Source organism: Zootoca vivipara, chromosome 5 (assembly GCF_963506605.1).
Source record: "Zootoca vivipara chromosome 5, rZooViv1.1, whole genome shotgun sequence".
In the NCBI taxonomy this organism is placed as follows: Eukaryota; Metazoa; Chordata; class Lepidosauria; order Squamata; family Lacertidae; genus Zootoca; species Zootoca vivipara.
In genome coordinates, this window is record NC_083280.1 from 69,567,261 (window position 1) to 69,586,275 (window position 19,015).

General features: G+C 43.7%; 1 protein-coding gene across 1 annotated transcript; it reads right to left on the minus strand.

Moving 5' to 3' along the window:
• Nucleotides 1-420: 420 nt before the first annotated feature.
• PPA1 (inorganic pyrophosphatase 1) lies at nucleotides 421-17,966 on the minus strand. The gene is made up of 11 exons (XM_035137460.2): nucleotides 17,841-17,966; nucleotides 13,718-13,782; nucleotides 9,706-9,759; nucleotides 9,226-9,345; nucleotides 7,489-7,575; nucleotides 6,001-6,127; nucleotides 4,712-4,839; nucleotides 3,766-3,848; nucleotides 3,249-3,318; nucleotides 1,928-1,967; nucleotides 421-791 (listed from the first exon to the last, which is right to left on the minus strand). The coding sequence occupies exons 1-11, from the start codon at nucleotides 17,902-17,904 to the stop codon at nucleotides 763-765; spliced, it is 867 nt and encodes a 288-aa protein (XP_034993351.2). The 5' UTR covers nucleotides 17,905-17,966; the 3' UTR covers nucleotides 421-762.
• Nucleotides 17,967-19,015: the final 1,049 nt, after the last annotated feature.

Here is a 19,015-nt window from a genome sequence, read left to right on the forward strand (position 1 = left end):
CAGCACCACAAGAAGGCAAGGAGCATGCCCACCAACTAGGAAATGGAATGTAGTGGGTGTCATTATCCGCCCCTTCAACCTGTCAATGGCAGCTCTACCTACCAAGCACTGCAGTGAGGAAGTTGCGGCCATAATTTCTTGTGAGATGGGAGGGTTAGGAGACTACTCCAGAGCTACCAAACCAGCCATAGCTAACACAAGGATTGCTTGAAAAGTGGTGTACTTTCGCCTCATCTCAAGCAAGTTAAGGTTAGTGACAGGGAGAGGCATCTCCGACTTCCACAATAATGTTGCTGTTTTTAAAACAGGAGTGGGGTTTTTTTTCAGAATCCAATGCTTCTTTTTACTCCATCTTCCATTACGCACGCTTCTCTCTACATGACCGCATGAGATTTCAAAACATCATTAAGGAGACAAGACTTCAGAATGAAGCAAAAATTCTTCATAAGCAATGAAAGCGGGTATCTACACACAACTGGGTTATGCAACAGTGATTTGCCATGATGTTCAAGTAGATTTTGAAGACTGTCAAGCTGGTGTTTTACACAAGAACTGCTCCGATGCTAGGATCTTGATATATTTTGAGCATATATTCCAAGCACACGTTACTGGTAGGTTTGCAAAAATCTGTTACATCATCATAAACTATTTTACATGTTTCAATACAGGACTGCTCTTGAAATCGAAGTTCTTGGCTCTCATCTAGTTGTGCACAAGTGTTTCCTGGTGTTGTGGTAGCAACTATGGCAGCATCTGCTTCGGTCACTTTTCATAGAAGTACCACCTGTCCACTGGGTTTTAAAGGCAAAGAAATGGAGAAAGGAGACAAAACCTTTAGCATCATAATGTAACTTGGCAAAAATTATTTATAAGGCATTGCAAATCACCATTCTAAAATGTGAAGCAAACTTCATGCACACCAGTTATTCAGTGCTAATTTCGATATAATTTATCCTGGCTTTTGTTCTTAAAACTGGAGGTTTTAGAAGCAGCTTAGAGAGCAGACAAACAAATGCTTGTGTCCTTTGTACTGGCAAGTGGACAGGTACCAGGCATTTGGCTAGAACGGCCACTGCAAGCTTTGCGCCTGGAACTATGTCTTGAGCTTACATTGGACCATTTGCATATTAGAAAGACAGCCCTTCAACATTTACTGGTAACTCAGAACGTGAAAAGAAAAGTTGGACTATATGTAATTCCTGGGAAACTGGGTCATAAAGTGAGGGTTGTCAAATGTTGATGTTAGACCTCCCGTAAGCATTAACAGATCTTTTAGATGAAGGAAACTTGGCGAGTGCAGTTTTACAGATACCTAAGGCACTGCATCTAGGGACGTGGGTGGCGCTGTGGGTTAAACCAGAGCCTAGGGCTTGCGGATCAGAAGGTTGGCGGTTCGAATCCCCGTGACGGGGTGAGCTCCCGTTGCTCAGTCCCAGCTCCTGCCAACCTAGCAGTTCAAAAGCACGTCAAAGTGCAAGTAGACAAATAGGTACCACTACAGCGGGAAGGTAAACGGTGTTTTCGTGTGCTGCTCTGGTTCACCAGAAGCGGCTTTGTCATGCTGGCCACATGACCTGGAAGCTGTACGCTGGCTCCCTCGGCCAATAATTCGAGATGAGCGCCGCTACCCCAGAGTCGGTCACGACTGGACCTAATGGTCAGGGGTCCCTATACCTTTAAGGCACTGCATAATAAGCTGCCTGTGTCAGAAGTGCTACACAAATGATAGGGAGGAGCTCTAGTGTTGGTTTTCCCTTGTCCAAGTCTTGCAAACAAGATATTTAGCTCTAATAGGGTAGTAGTTTAAATTTAAAGGTCAGTGCCATGCAGGTGAGGATGCAGAATGAGAGCTCTTAACTGATGGCTCCCACTCTCCAAGAACATAAATACACACACTTCTCAAATTCACTCTTTGAATTAAGGTTACCTTCTGGTGGTATTGGATCGGCTGGTCCACAGGCAGGTGCCTGGAGGAAAAAGAGGAGAGCATTAAATCCAGGATTCCTGCTAAATATAAAAACTCAGTTTCTCTTTCACATCAATACGTGAGATTTTGCAAATAAATGCAATAATTGTAATAATTTAAATGCCATACAGTCATTGCCCTTTCTGGTATTAACTGAATGAAAAACAAGAACTCTTCTGATGCTCCCAGTAAAACTATACATCTGAGGAGCTGGAACTTGAGACTAAAAAGACAACCCCTTAATGTGTCCTAGAACCAAGTGCTGGCATTCTGATGTGGAGCTGGCATTTTGCAGTTGCTGCAAACCAATCCCAACCAGAATCAATGACCTTATTTTGCACTCATGTTTAACCAAATCCATTAGAATGTGCATTTTTAGTCATTATACTAGGCAGCATCCCTGCATTTCCCCAGATGATCAGCTAAAGAGCAGGGGGGAGCCATCGCGGTTCACAGTGACAGCTTTCCATTCCTTGCACGAGAGCAGAGAAGGAAAGGAAAGGAGGAATAGAAATTGTAGGCCTATGGGGGGGGGGAGAGAAGAGGAGGGAGGGTGGAAGTACAGTGTGCTCTCTTTGCACAGGTAAAATAAAAAACAGGAGCTGATACAGCCTGAACTGCCTTAGGACTAGTGAAGGAAGCTATGCCTCTCCTAGCACTCGCATGGGTGTTCTTATGAGGGCTTCCCATCATTTACAAAACATGGGTTTAGGAGGATATTTCTGCCCATGGTGTCAATGAAGTGGTATTACGGAAACATACGGTAGGGTGGTACCTGTAAATAGTGATTACCTGGATAATTGTAAAAAAATGCTAATACTAATAGGCATAGGCTGCACTACTAATCAGATTTGACAGTCTCTTCTCTCAAAGTGATGGCTGTGCAATAGGAGCAATCATCCCAGGAGCAGAAGGTGTCCAACATTCAGAACTGGGTGTAGGCTGTGCTTTAAATAAAATATACACAACACCGAGTTCTGCACCATGTAGAAGGCATAAAGCAAGCCTGCTTAATGTGCATCACTTATTCATGAGGATAGGTAAATGAACTATTTGGGACATGGAAGGACCCACCTTTGGACCACGACAGATTTCACCAGGCACTTTTTTTTGCCCACCCAGACAGCCACCTTCTTTCAAAGAAGTTGAACAGAAAGATTTCTAAGATGCTGAGTTCTGCAGCCAATACCACATTTGGCGGCATTTCCTCTTTTGCATGGAATGCAAATTAGAATGGTGTCCTTACATGTCCTGGGCATAGAAATTAAACAGATCTGCTTACCTCTCCCACAGTAGCCCCCGCAGATGCTTGATCACAATGGCAAGGGCTGTCCGGCAAAGTTGCATTTGTGCTAGAAGAGAAAGTTCCGTTATAGAAGTAACCATATTTTCGCTCCCTGCATATTTATTCAATATGAAAATACTGAAATATATTCCTAACCCTGACATACAGTGGTACCTCTACTTACTAATTTAATGCGTTCCGAACACACACTTGTAAGTCGAAAAAATTTGTAAGTCGAATCCCATATTGGGAGAAAAAATTCGTAAGTAGAAGCAACCCTATCTAAAAATTTGTAAGTAGAAAAAATCCTATCTAAACCACATCCAAGATGGCGGACGGAGCTCCATTCGTGAGTTATTCGTAAGTAGAGGTACCACTGTATTTCAAAATGATGCCTGCGTTAGGAGTGCAAATGCTAACAGCAACGTTTTTAGGCGTTGTGTATGACCGTCCCTCTCATTTAATTCCATCTCTTTAAAAGCCCAAGACTGGAAGAAGAAGTGTAGCAACTTACCAGCAAATTTCTCCACCTGTTTTGTTATTTACTAGAGCCTTCCAGTAATCATGGGTGTCTCCGATAATCTTAATTGAAAAGTCCTATGAAATAGAGAACAGAACAAGTTCAGTGCCTCTTCTCAGTATCTGCAATGCAGCAATGCCTTGTGTTTAGTGCAACAAGTACTTCTCTAGTCTAGGCAATAACTGCACAAGCCTGCATTGTGTCCCATCCTAATTTGTCAATGGCATTCTAGTATTAATCTGTCCATTTCATTATGTGCTGCATTCTCAAGGAACATGGAAACAATTCGTCTTTTTTAAAAATAATGTTGAAGTGGCACATTTCTGGATGGCAACTAGGTTTTAACAAGGGCTGTACTTTGAAATGGCATAAGATGGAGGGCCAGCCAAAGTTCTGCAACGGCAAGACACAAAGGGCTCTTCCAACTCGGCATGAACAAATCAGTGTATTGATTTGAACATAGAAATGTTAAAAGAAAAAGATAAATCCTGCAGCTTCGCCTCTAGCCAAGTGGCAGGACAGAGAAATATAAATAAATGTGCTTGTTGAGCCACAACAGTCTCCAGTGAAAATAGAAAGAAAAACAAGAAATGAACAGCCAAGTTTTAACAAGTAATAAATATTATACAACCTAACAGATGAGAAAGGGAATTAAAAGCTCTTTGCCTATGGCTGAGCTGTTACAGTGTGTGTTTGTGTGTATAAACAAACATATGGCAGGATATGTACATTTGTCTGTTTAATAGGTTTTTTAACTTCCAGCTAAAGGAAATAAAGCTCTCATCAGCAGCTACTTTCCCCACAGAATGAAGCATAAAGAACTCTGGCTCCCCATGGTATTGTCAATTACCGAAAAGGAGTTGTTGCAGACAGGGGTAGTGTGAAAGAGGGGAGGCATTCTTTCAGACACTGACGGATATCCATCAAGATGCAAACATACCTTGTCTTTAAATTCTCCATTGAATGCAAATTGGTTTTCCGGCTTCCCATCAGGTACTTTGTATTTTCTAAACCAGTCCACCGTCGCTTCTAGATAGCCAGGCTTCAACGTCCTGACATCATTGATATCTTATAAAAATAAGAACCATGCATTCAGAACCCAGTTACGAGTATGAATTACAGGACACTAAAAGGACATGCCTTAGATTGAAGAACATGCTTTACTCCTCAACCCTACCACCATACCCATTCTCCTGCCTAGTTGCAATTGTTCCAACATGGATAAGAGGTTTGTCGAGAGCCTGCAAACATAGATACAAGAACCTAGATAGATAGAATCTATCACTTTGCATGTGCACTCTTCTTTTTTTTCTGAACCACAGCCAAGATCTTACATCTTAGCACAACATTATTCTTATCTTTCTCAGTGGACTCTTGTTGCAAGGGCAAAGTTGGCAACCCCACCCCTATACAAGAAAGAGTCAAATCTAAGAACTCCCACCAAACTGAAAAAACAGAACCCATTGCCTTAACTGGTGTGTAGAAAGTCAAGAGGAAAATCACATGCAGTGAAGAATAATTCAAAGCTAGGCTGGTGTTTTATAAAGGTACTGCACCGAGACCTGTGCAGTCTTCCTATCCATGACTCAAAGTATGACGATTTATGCAGCCCTGACCACACCTTAGGCTCCATTTGGCACAGAATTCACCTACACCAAGAAAGGGAGAAATCTTCCTGGTCTTTGTAACTGGGTCTCCAAGCTACAGATAAACTCCAGGTAGCAAAGTCTCAATACAATGCTTGCACTTCCTTCTGTAAACAAAGCAACTGTTGTTTCTGGCACTTAACACACTAATCACCATTACTAAATTAGTCTCTTTTTTTGCCCAAGGAAATTCAAAGCAACTTAGAAAACAACAATGTTTGGTCCAAATATTTCTTGCTTGTGCTTTTACCAGTAGTGTAAGTTCCACCTGTTCTAAATGAAGTGGAACCTACAAAACTTTGATTTACTCAAGACTTCAGTCCCTGCATACAGCTAGGCCTCAGTTCAAGACAAGTAGGATTATCATTATTACCATCCATCCATGAGATTTGTGCAGTAGTGATGTTAGCGTCCTGCTAAAGGTTTGTTAACAACCTGCTACATATTCCATGGATCTGGGAATACATTGTTCTCGAGACATAAGCAGCATCATATTACCTGTGCTCTACACAGACCTCACCTTGCCTTGCTGGGCATTTGAAGGGAGAGGAAGGAAAGTTCTGATCACTTCAGTGCTACTTACTGTTCAATTTAGCAGCATCAGGGTCTTCCGTGTTGATTGCAATGATCTTCCAGTCTGTTTCGGACTCATCAATCAACGCCAGAACACCCAGCACTTTCACTTTAATTATTTCTCCTCTGCTGCACACCTGATGGAGTAGATGTTCCTCATTAATAAGATGCAAAGACCAAAGAAAACAATTCAAATAAACCATAACAGTTAAGTACTGCAGTATCTCTCACTGATTGCTCAGCAATAGGCCTGAACCACTTATTCTGCCCAAACCAGGGACAAACATCCACCAATCAAGGCATTTGTGAGTTGGTATAAAGCAGGGGTCGCCAGACTACGGCCCGCGGGCCAGATGCGGCCCAATTGGCCTCCCAATCCGGCCTGCGACGACCCCCGTCGCCCGCTGCCGCCGCCCACTCTTACGGCGCGCAGCACACTTCCAGATCAGGGAAAAGCGCCAAAAATCGTTTGTGTGCATGTGTATGGGCCTCTCCCGACCCAGAAGAGGTCATTTCTGGTGCACTTCCGGGTCGGGGGAAGGCTCATACGCATGCGCACAAACAATTTTCGCCGATTTTTCCGACCTGGAAGCGCGCCACCGCGCCAGTAAGTGTGTGCGCGCGCACGCACACGGGCGCGCACTCCCCCGCCCTCCGGCCCGCTGCGCGCGCACTCCCCTACCCTCCGGCCCGCCGCCCGATCGGCACGGCGGGCATCAGCCCAAAGCCGGGTAAGTCTGGGGACCCCTGGTATAAAGCTTCCTAAGGAGCTTATCTTTCATATTTTTTTTTCAGATTAAAGGTATAACTGCAGGTGTTTGTAGAGAGACTGAGAATATGGGAGATAAAAACTCTGATGTTTCACATGTCATGACATTATCATTGTATCATACTTTATTAAGGGCTAACTCAGGGGTAACGGTTTTAAGACAATACTGCAGAATGAGCCTAACTTATCTTGGCATCTATTAAATAGTATTTAGAGTCTGTGTAGAAATGTAAGCCTTGGCATTTATTTTAGCCTCACTCTTTACAAACTTTTCTCTGCGTACCAATGCAGGCATATGTTCCAGCTGAGGAGAGCATTTCCTGCATCTGACTAAGTAAATTCTAGTCCGTTTAAGATGATGCCACAATAATTCCGTTTTATGGTACCATAGGGGCTCTGTTTCTGCTACCAAAACAGATACATTCTGGAATCCATTATGAACGCTATATTAAATCAGTTGAAGCAAACAAGCCCTATAATTCTTAATACATTTCCAGTATGGTCGTATATGCAGAACAAGTTACCTACCGCTGATTTAAACTCATTGCAATCTTACAATGCCATGATGCAAAATTGTAATGCCCAAGTTTGCATAGGGCAACTAGCTGAAAAGTCCAGTTCAGCAAGACACTCAGGTGTAAAGTTTCACCAAGGTGCACAAAAAGAGAGATTGAAACAACAGTTTACAGCTCTAAACACAGACCACTGCAACTTCAAAAAACATGTTACCTTGTTTCCAATTTCACAAACGTCAATTGGATCGTTATCTCCACAGCAGCCGGTATTTTCATCTTTATGCTCTGGGTCTTCCCATGTCTTTTAAAAGAAGAAGAGGTTATATGTAGCACACATACACATGTATTTTGCTAATGGGCTGCTTTTACAGCATTTGCAGTTTTACATCTTTTAAAAAGTCTTTTCTTTTGAAATGCTCTTTAGGCAGCCAACTTTGTCCAACATACAAGAGTATGGCTGGTGGTTGTGATATATTTCTTACAAGAAAATTCAGGAATCAGAGGAAGGAGTCTGCTTTTTCTAGCTGGATCTAGGCCATTTGTTTGACGCGTTACCAAATCCACAAAGCACTGCATTTTCCTGCATATGATGAAAGCAGCAGGGGAATTTTTTAGATCTAGTTATGAAACCTCCACTTGCTGTTAGATTTGTTGCATTAACCAGAACATGCTCGCATAAATTCAAGTCCAAGAGACTTCCACGTGCATGCATTTAGCTACCTTACACAGAAATATGGATGTGTTGATAACACATGCCAGAGGGAAGTTGCCGTTCAGACTGCTTTAATAGAAATTGACCTAACTTCCTTCCAGGTCAGAAGCAGGGTTATTAAAACCCCGGCAAGGGCAGGGCTCCGGAACAGTTGACATAATGATGCCATAGCATCCCTTATGCTGGCCATCTAAAGTTTAGCTGGAACAAATGCTGCCAGTTTGGAAAGTAGGAGTTGCCTCAATATATATTTAATATTAAAAATAAATAAATAAAATATAAAAATCTTCGAAGTGATTGAAGACAAGAATACATGATTGGGCAGAGGGAGTTTGAGTAGTTCTGTGATCAGAGGGAACTCAAAGTACGACAGGTCTGAAGTCTAATTTAGAAAAGATGGAAGAACCGTAACCACAATGCCAATTGGTGCAGGCGGAAGTGTCTGAAAGTATGTTGTAGCCTCTGTGCCACAGGAAATAGAGGATTGATCAGTGAGGTACAATAAACTGACCAAAGGGAGGGACTGATGCCAGCTAGAAAACAAGTATCGGGACTGAATTAGCTGACGGAAAAGAGTAAAATGTAAGAGTTAGTATTACAGCAATAAAACTATAACAGCAGAGCTTCCATAGCAAGTTCTCACTTTCTTCTTCTTCTTAAGAAGCCTGGTTAGTGCACTGTAATGCCGTGTTTCTAAAGTCTTAGTCATATACATTCATTATCCCCTGTGACCTGTGCTGGCTTTTTGAGGGTTTAATACCGGTACAGGCAGCGGCCGTTTCAGGCCCGTCCGATATGTGCACGATCACACATGCTCACATTGCGCCGAACCTGGAAGTGGCCTCAAAATGGGGTCTTTGCAAGCTCTTTCAATTGTGTTTCAAATATACACGATTTCATTTAAATGTGCGGTGCGCGTTGGAGTGCAACACCTACATAAAACGAGGGGTTGCGTGTGTCTTTTTCAAGACGACCCTGATATGCGAATTGTGATCTGCAAAGCCAACCGATTCAGTTGCAGCACAATCAGCTTCCTTGTTTACAACATAGACTGTACTCTCACTTTTCTCCCGAGATTTTGCCACCCCCGTTGTCCATGCAATAGTTACATGTTCCTCCTCATTAGTGTTTTGCTCTTACTATAATCTTGCCTTACTAAAATGTTTGCACGGAAACATAGCACTTCCAGGGGCAGCAATTAAAAGATCTCTGAAAATAAAGAAAGCTAGACAAAAATACCTGTGGAATAGCACCATAATTCCAGATGTATCCCTTGTGGGGAAAGACATTAGCAACATAACGTAGTTTTCCTTTCTTCACATCCTGCTTAATTGGGTTTAGGGGATCTTTGGTTGCGATCTGAAACAGAATTGGTTTAGGTTTAGCATTAACAGAAGAATGTACAAGCAATCCAATTTTAGGACAGTATTTTCCCTACAGGTGCTTCAGTTCACATTTTCAAAGTAAATTAAATATCCAAATTGACAGCAACCATGAAATCTCAGAAGTCCAATAGGGCTTGCTCACGAATTGTGTGCACAGTCCTGCAGATTAAGAATAGCTGCTTCTTTCTTTACTACTACGGTAACTAGTCGGGACATTTCAAATTTGAGAGATGCTGGTGCAGAATGGCTATATCTTTCGCGGATAAGCTGATTTTAGTGAAGAGGCAGCCACCAAGCCAGGAACTACAGCTTTCCAAATACATAATGCCATTACCTCCATCTTAGCATTGGTCCATCGAGGTATTTCCACAACCATGTTGAACACATCCTGAAAAGAATAAGAAACCAGAGAGGTATATACCATATCCATGTAAATCTAGAATTGAACATTTAATTTCGTTTATTAAAAAATATAACTGTCTAAATAATAGATCTTAAGTAAAAAAATAGCAAAGCCATCGGGATTCAAGTAATTTTTTCCCCTAAGGGCTGCAATAAAGGAATGGGGTGAAAACTATACAGCTTTTATGCATTCATCAGTGGGGGAGACGATTTTGTCTTTCGAGTCTTTCAATCCATAATGGAAGCAAAACAAAACCACCATAACGTGATATTTAATAGAGGCCATTACGCAAGAGACTATTGCACAGATGCAAGAACACTATCATGCTAATGCATTTTGTTTTCAGTTGCAGGTTAAGATTTTACATATCCAGAATATATATATATATATATATATATATATATATATATATATATATATGATAAACTGCATTTACATAGCAGCCACAAAAGAGCAAATTCAACCCTGGCAGAAGAAAGGATAACGTCATTTAGGATTATCCATCTAATACAGGAACGAGTAACCTGGCTGGCATGAAGTATCAGGGACACTTCTCGCAACAATTATTTCAAATGTGCCTTTTTTTTAAAGCTAGAATTCCGACAGGCATTTTGAGACCTGCAAAGCAACCTCGCACTGCAAATCCTATACTGTACAGGTCTACTCAGAAGCACAATGGGGGTTACTCTTAAGTATGTGGGTACTGAACTAAAAGCCTTTATTAGGTAAACACATCACCCCCACAAATATCTAGCTTGTATCTCAGAAAAATTATCTCATCAGACTTCAGTTTCCTAACACCGTTCAAAGAGTGAATTGGCTTCGATTTTATCAACAGCCTACTTTGAGAAGGAGGTAGGAGGGGACATCCCTTCTTCCTTCAGAAGGAAAAAAAAATAGCTTCTTAAGAGAATTAAACGTGCTGAAAATTATACAGGCATGAGTCAAGTGGATTGGAACCACCCTGGAGCCTTGAGGCAGTATTCAAGGCTCCTAATCCACTAACACAAGGAGACTTGTACTAGCGTAAGACAACTTCCCCCTCCTGTCCCCTGCAGCTCTCAAAATCAGCTCCAGAGGCTTGAAGGACCCTTTGGGGTAGGTTTTGTGGAGTGCGCGGGGGGAAGGAAAGGAAACAGAAGTGCAACTGCATCAGCAAAACGCCGCTGGTACTGCTCTGGATGCAGCCCATATAAATTACAAACCAGCCTGTGAGTATATTAAAATAATAAAGGAAGTATTTATGACAGAAGCCCAGACACTTCTGCAGCTATTTCCTGAGGCAGAGAGAGCCCCTCGCCCTTTTCATACATAAACATAAGCAGCATTCCAGTTTGCCATGCCCTGGCAAGCACGGAAAGGTACAACGAAGCCATATACATTTAAAATACGACGAGGGCAGCAGCCCAGGTGCTGATAAATTTAGAACCTCTCCAATCCTCTCAAGATCTTAAGAGTATGAGGATTAGGAGCAAGAGCTATAGACGAGACTGGGGTAATGTAACCTTTCGCCCTAAACTGGACTCCCTATCTGGGCTGCTACTGAAGCTGTGGAGAACGCAGGAGAATAACGAGGAGAGCCATTCCTGCAATAAAAAGAAAGAGAAGCGAAGTCTGAGAATCAGTACTGCATTGTATCTTTTAGTTTCTGGGCCAATAACATGTCCGCTTGTTCTTATTAACTTTTATACCTGCGTCTTCAACAGATAAGCAAGGGGCACGACAGCTTCAAACAGGCAGGGTCTTGCACACATAGTCTGTTCTGCTGCCATAAGCGGATTCTTTTAAACAAAAGCCCCTGCCTCTACTCTACTCCCTGCTCCACTGATGACGGTGGCTGAATTTGCAGGGTTGTTTTCAGCTGTATTTGAGCACTTTATAACTGAAGGTGGAATATAGCGAACAAGGGATACCAGGCACCAAGTTGCAGCCAAATCCCATTCCTTTTGTTGCAAGAGGTACTGCTCGCCACGTGCGGTGAATTGTGCCCAAGAGCACCGTTTACAGTGGCCATTAGTTATCTGATTTGTACATGCCTAAAATTAGCCAAGATTCTACTTAAACTTAAGTTCTCCTTTCAATTCTGGTTTTCAACCCTGCTATTCCTTTTGCCCCCACAGAGCTTGGCATTTACTCTGGCAAAGGCACTGTCAACGAGATTAGATTTCCATGCTACTGTTTTATAAACTAAACTGGTTACACACAGAGATAGAGAGAAAAACCACAGGATCATTCTTGCAAAATAGTTTACAGTGTTTTTTCTTGTTAATGCTGCTCTGATTGTTGCTAACTAATTTAGGTTTCTTTAATAGTGAGCTTTACAATTTTGGTACAATTATATACTGTTCTCGTTTTGTTAGCCAACCTGGAGTTTTGATATTCATAGCCCAAAATTTGAATAGTAATGACCTGGCAGTTTGGGCTGCCCAAATAAGACAACACTATTTAACTTTACAGTATTTCCAGAAGCCAAGATGTGAAGATTTCACTGTATCAAGTTATGCTTCTAGGCCTACTTGGAACCAACAAAAGTGCTGGAACAACAAAAGCTATAGAAAATGTGAACCAAACATTGTTCCATTTCAGACTTAATGCTCTTGTTCCAAAAAACTATAGTTAAAGACTTGATTCAATCCTGATCTGCTTTAATGCCCATAATATATGTAGCAGTGCATTACGTTTATAGTGCATGATCTTTTTGTCTTTGTCCACTGTTGCAATATTATTCTGTCTGGTTTTGTCCCTTGTATCAGCAATACAAAAATTTATAAAAACACTTGAGCCAATAAATGATGGTTTATTGGGTTGATAAAACTCATTGTGCCTGCAGTGCTCAGCGCTACTTTGATGTGTTTGTTCAATCCCTGCTTGCAAACCATTGTTTCCCAATTCAGATACAAGAGAAAACTGTGGCAAAAACAAATCATGATATAACTGCCAAAGCAGAAGGTGTGAGGAGAGAAGGAATAAGGATGTGGCGAGTAGGCAAAAGGTACATTTTCAGGCCCTGAAAACTTGATTTATCAGATTGAGATTGTTACATTTTGAAGCTGGCCATTGTGTACAAATATGAGCTTAAGATAGGTTGCTAAAAATAATAACAGCCCTTCAATACCAAACAAGTTATAGGGGAAGAGTACTATCATGGATATCAAAAAAATGAATTTTTTAAATCTGGAAAGAAGGATGAGAAAGAAAACTACCGGGGGAACCTAACACAGCTAAAACCAAGGGTTTTTCATTTTGGCAACATCACTCTGTATAAGCTGGACACAAAATGCAATGCTCCAGCTTCCCTTTAAGAACACGAAAATACCAATAATATGAGACAGTTATGTATTTCCTCCTGCTGGAAGAGTCAGCCAGTTGGATTTTTTTTTGGAGTGGTTTTTACTGCTGGAAAACTTTTGAGGATTTTTAGCAGACCGCATCGTGATTTTTCTGCTTGCTGTACCAATTGTAAGGCACTGTGCTGTTTTAAACTGTGTTTTCACAGACACACCATACAGCACCTAAATGAAGCATGTGGACCACTGGTGGTCTGTGGACCAGTTTGGGAACCTCTGTTCTACAGTTGAAAAGAGAAAAGTGAGCGTTGGGCTGAAGCAGGCACTAATGACTAGTGAACAATGGTAGTAAAAGGGAAAGTTGTACCCCTCCATCCCAACTTAAGAACAAAAATTAATTTGCATGCACATGCTATGTTAAGATTATTCCTCCCTTCGTGTCAAGTTTTACTTAAGTAACATTGGTTAATAAAGCCAAGGCGGTTACCTTTAAGTTGTCAAGCATGGATCAGAAATTAGGTTCATGTTGCTTTGAAGATACACAGCTTGTCCCCTGTTAAGAATAAGCAACTCTACATCTAGTGACTGGGTCACCTTTATACAGTCTGCAGGGTGAATCCCCACAAAGTTCTGCTCAGTAGGACTGCAAGCCTTACCTTGCGAGCATCTGGATGTATCGGAATGTCATGGAACGGAGAAATGTATTGTCCCTTATTGTTTTCTGAAAAACAAAGGAAATGTCCAAGGCTTTTTTAATTATCTTTAATGCATGCAGTAGTAAAATAAAGCCTACAAAGTACCAAGGATAGAAAGTTTAAAGAATGTGAATGTCTATAAACAAAGAGAAGTTGGCACAGTCCTATCAACTAGGTTTTGTTCCAATGAAATCGCTGCAAGAGCAGGTGTGCTGCAGAGTTCCTACCTGCCCTAGTTTCTCAGAAGACTGGAATATACCAGAGCTGGTGCCACAGCACTAAATGGTCATGACAGCTGTTCGTCACAGCTTACCCCCACCATCCGTGTGCAGCTTAAAGCTCCCATCGCTAACGGCAGTGCTTCAGATAGCCTACCCTACACGGTCTCCAAGGCACACTTCCACAGTAGTCAGAGACACCTGTAGACTGTCACCTGCAACAGCCAGGTAGCCAAGCCCAGAGCTTGGGCTAGCCCTACTTGCTGCTGCTTCTGTGCTCCAGAATAGTGTGTTCAGTTTTCCGAGGTATCTCAGGAGGTGTTCTCCCTGAAGAGCAAACTATGGGAGTCTCTGGAAGCAGCAAAACCTGTACAAGCAAGCGGACTCCAGCCTTATCAAATGACCACTGAGGCTGATATGATGTTGCTCTGAAATGGTTTAGCTTTTATCTCCAAAGATGAACAAAACGATTTCCTCCATGTCATATTGCACAATGTTAAGGATACTTGGATAGATGTCAGTAGACATCACAATCCCATTACTTTTAGACCCCCTACACACCTACATGGCATTTCCCCATGTAAATCATCACACACAGCAACACAGTGCATGTGTGTGTTATGGACTGGGTAGGGGAGAGACAACTGCAGCCATGTGTGCCGCACCCTTTCCCTGCATCTTTCCACCCAAGCAGCATCTTTCCCTCTCATTGGGGGAGCTGGTGGGGGTGGGAAAGACCCAAATAATTGCCCCCGTTTGCTATATTTACCCACACCACACACAAGTATTGCCATGGAAAATTTGCTCCCTTGTGGCACTGCACACCCATGAAAAGAGGACCTAGTAAGTTGCATGTGGGTTTAGGGTCATAGCTCAGCAGCAGAGAACATGATGTGCAAGCAGAGAACCTCTAGTTCAAATGACATTGGGCAGCAAGACTTGAAAAGAACTCCGAGTCACTGGAGTCTCCCTCGCTAAGACTCAAAGGTGGCCAGTTCTCTGGTAGCCTGTGATGAGAAAAATCACCTCCTCTACCTGGACCTATCCATTTGTCCAGATTTATTAGCTGAGGTATGTCTGGACTCAGAGGCTCATTTAATTTTGGACTCGTGGCTTTCCTGGATTAACAGGCAAGGTTAACTGCCAGCAAGCCAAGCCAAGCTTCCACTAGAACAGATGAAAGCAGGGTAAATACCTTCATGTACTTAAAGTCACTTTAGGAAAAAGTTCCCCCCAGCAGTCGCCAGAAACAAACTGCAAGTTGCATTTCTCAATTTAGAAGAGTATGCATCTTGGAGCATCACCTTAAAAAGGGATCTCCTGTCAACGCATGGGATCTAGCACATAAATGACCTTGTCTCATTGCCTGCACAATATGCTCCCATCAATGCCGCTTTTAAATGGTTGGTGCCCTGCTATGATGCTTTCATTATTCCTAATAAAGATAATGCCTGTGTGTGGATTCAGAAGCCTCACGTAAAAAGCATGGCAGTCTCTCACACCAGCGGACCTGTTTTATGATTCAGCTTTTTTCTGCTTACCAGGAACATTAGTTAAGAAAACTTTGGATAATCATCATATCCTTGCTACCCGTTTCCTTGTGGCAGCAAAAACTGAAGTTGTTTTGAGGTGGGGCACTACCAGGAAGAAATGAAAATCGCCTTAAAGGATTATACCGCAGGAGGCTTTTCATTTTACAGCCACCTTCACTGCCCATATCTGACAGTCTGGTTCAGACTTTAAACCCAACAGCTGTTTGCTCAATGGGGGAGGGTTAGAGGAGAACAGCGCACCAGGAGCTCACCTGCCAGTTATTGGGGCGCCAAGGAAGGCAGGAAATTTCTTCAAAACAGCCAGTGGTAAGCCAGTGAGTAACTGAGTATATGCAAAGAGTACTTAACTATTCTGAAAGGTGAGGGTAGATTGAGCCAGGTGAGCTACTTTTGTAATCTCCAAACCACCTGGGCATAGCTGCCAAGTTTTCCCTTTTCTCGCGAGGAAGCCTATTCAGCATAAGGGAAAATCCCTTTAAAAAAGGGATAACTTGGCAGCTATGCACCTGGGTCAGATTGACATAGCAAGTCAGACTCCGGCTTGTTTCATTCGTGGTACAGCAGCAAGAGAGGACTGCCTTGGGAACGTTTGACATTACACCATAGCTTAAAAACAAACTAATAATAATAATAATAATTTATTTATTTATACCCTGCCCATCTGGTTGGGTTTTCCCAGCCACTCTGGGTGGCTTCCAACAGAATAATAAAATCTGGTGCTGTAGTTGTTTTTCTCTTTGACATCAGGTGGGAGGGCGTTCCACAGGGTGGGTGCTACAACCAAAAAGGCCCTCTGCCTGGTTTCCTGTAACTTGGCTTCTCACAACAAGGGAACCGCCAGAAGGCCCTTGGCGCTGGATCTGTGTCTGGGCAGAACGATGGGGGTGGAGACGCTCCTTCAGGTATACTGGACAGAGGCAGTTTAGGGCTTTAAAGGTCAGCACCAACACTTTGAATTGTGCCCGGAAACATACTGGGAGCCAATGTACATTAACTATGGTTAATGTGACATGCGAACTAGGCCATAGTCTCATAATAGGGCATTAGAGTTTATGCCATGATCAGTCATCCTAAACCTCCTAAACACACACAACTTTTACAAGCATCGTTCCCATTCTAGTACCTTGGGCAATGACATTCTCTTTCTCCATATATCAAGTTCTCTGTCACAAAGTCTGAGGGCAGCTGTATCTCACACTTTCATTTCCTTCCAATTGCTTCCCTTCCCCCATCTTCTCTCCTCCTTCAGAATAGCTACTCTTTTCACACAGCTGAATGTATTGTATGCTACGTTCCATGTATGTGTTGTTTTATTTTCTGCACGCCATCCTTCTAGAATCAAAAGTGAGGGTTGGTAACAGGGGCTCAGCAAAGAATCTCAGAAATGGGGGGATCTCCCCTGCCATTCTATAATAGCATTACAGGATGCGATTTCATGGCTGGAGCAGCCATCCCTGAAACTCTACTAAAGCACATGGGAAGACAGGTGTGTTTGTATATAAGAGTTTGGAGGGGCACTGAATTCAGGTGATGCACCCGCCCCAACCCCAATTCCTCAGCCCTAGATCTGAGGGTGACTGGGATTGCAGGAACACACACCCATGCACCAAGCATAATCCACCCCCCCACCCCAAATATTAGGCCTTGGAGAAGCAGGGAAACTCCCATGGCAGCAGTGCTGATACATTTGGGATCGCTTCCCCTTCTCTATTGTTAAAAATCCCCTTCTCTATTGTTAAAAATCCCTGCATCCCGGGGTTCTCCAGATCTACATAAAAGCTACCCGCTTCTCTCTGGCCAGGCCCGTTCCACGCTGACACAGCGGGCTGGCAGCCAGGCTACCCACGAGGGAAAACTGCAGCAGCGTCCACGAGCCACACAACAACCCTGCGAGGGAGGGTCCAGCGTTGGCGCCTCTGTCCCAGATAACCAGCCAAGGGAAAGCCAACGCGAACTCGGCCCAGGGGACCCACTGCCAAGTCTGACATAACTTTTTTTTAAAAAAGCAGAGCGCCATGGAAAGGATCCAGGATCGAGCCTCGCCGTCTATCAAAGCAATTTAATGACATGATTCCAGAAGCGCTTCCACGGCGTTCGAGGAGAAGGCGCCGAGGAGCAAACGGAGCCCTGCTGTCTGCGGCTTTTTCCTAGGCTGCCTGTCCGCCCCACAAATGCCCTCCCGAGGGACGCGCGCGCGCGCGCCCCCGCCTCCCTCTTTCATTCATCTCCCGCCTCGCGCACCGAGCTTCTTCTCCCACAGTCCCGGCTGCTCCCCGGGCTAAGCCGGCCCGGCTCCCCCGTGGGAAAACTCACTGAAGAACAGCCTGTAGCCGAGGCTGTTGGGGCAGCCGCGCTCCTCCACGCTGTAGCTGGCCATGCTGCACCCGACCGGCTTGCCTGACAGACGGCAGAAGAAGGAGAGCGGCTCGCTGCTCCTCCTCCCTCGAGGCGGCCTCTTATTAGCCGACGGCACGCCCTCCGAGCCACTGCGCAGGCGCGCGGCCTCTCCACTCCCTGCGCTCCTCCGAGTTTCATCATCCTCCCCACGCCGCGCCGGGCTCGGCCCGGCACTGCGCATGCCCTGTCCCGCCCCCTCGCAGAAAAAACAACGTCCCGCCCCCTCGCAGTTCTCCCCGCCCACCGCTTTTTTTTCAGCAAATTCGACTTGTGGCACCTTTGATACCGTACCTTTAACGCCGCTTCACTGGGAGTAACCCCGTTGAGTTACTTCTGGGTAGGCAAAGCCTTAGGTGCCTCCAAACACTTTGCTGAGCTGGTTTGTTGTTGTTGTTGTTGTTGCTGCTGCTTCAGAGGAATTAACAGGGATAGCTCTGTGGAAATAATAATAATCACCGAGATTGGAGAAAGTCTAGACTAAGGTTTCCCCAAACTTGGGTCTCCAGCTGTTTTTAGACTACAACTCCCATCATCCCACTGAAGTCAAAAACAGAGAGTTTGGGAAACACTGATCTAGACTCCCAATTGTATATTCCTCCCCTAAAGAAATTATCTCTATTGGGTTAAGCCAGATTCTATATCACAGTGCTATCCAAAACGCAATCTTAAACCTCAGTAACCCCCCCCTCCCAAAAATCTCCGGCAATATGGGGGGGATATTAAACCTGGACTGGACTACAGAGTGGTTGTCATATAAGCTGTTCTTTCCCAGCCCCAAGCCTGAACAAAACCCGTCAGCCTTGCCTTTCCACTTTTTGCAATACAAAAACGTAATAGCTCATTGTTCATTTCTTGCTATGTAAAAAGAGCCTGCTGGGGTCAGGCCCAAGGGCCATTGACTCCAGGATCTGGCTGTCATAGTGGCCCACCAGATGCCTATGAGAAACTCCCCCCCCCCCAATCCAAGGGACAAATGATGTGTTGTTGTAAATGTGCTAGCAGTTTAATTGCTGGGCAGCTAGGAGTGTTTACAGAGGTTTGAATCACAGAATTGGAAGGGGCCCTGAGGGTCATCTAGTCCAACGCCCTGC

Coding starts and splice junctions, on each gene's coding strand:
- PPA1 (XM_035137460.2), bottom strand. CDS start 17,904: ATGGCCAGCTACAGCGTGGAGGAGCGCGGCTGCCCCAACAGCCTCGGC. Junction 9,760..13,717: donor TACATCCAGATGCTCGCAAG/GTAAGGCTTGCA, acceptor TATTCTTTTCAG/GATGTGTTCAACATGGTTGT. Junction 792..1,927: donor CGATCCAATACCACCAGAAG/GTAACCTTAATT, acceptor TTTAAAACCCAG/TGGACAGGTGGTACTTCTAT.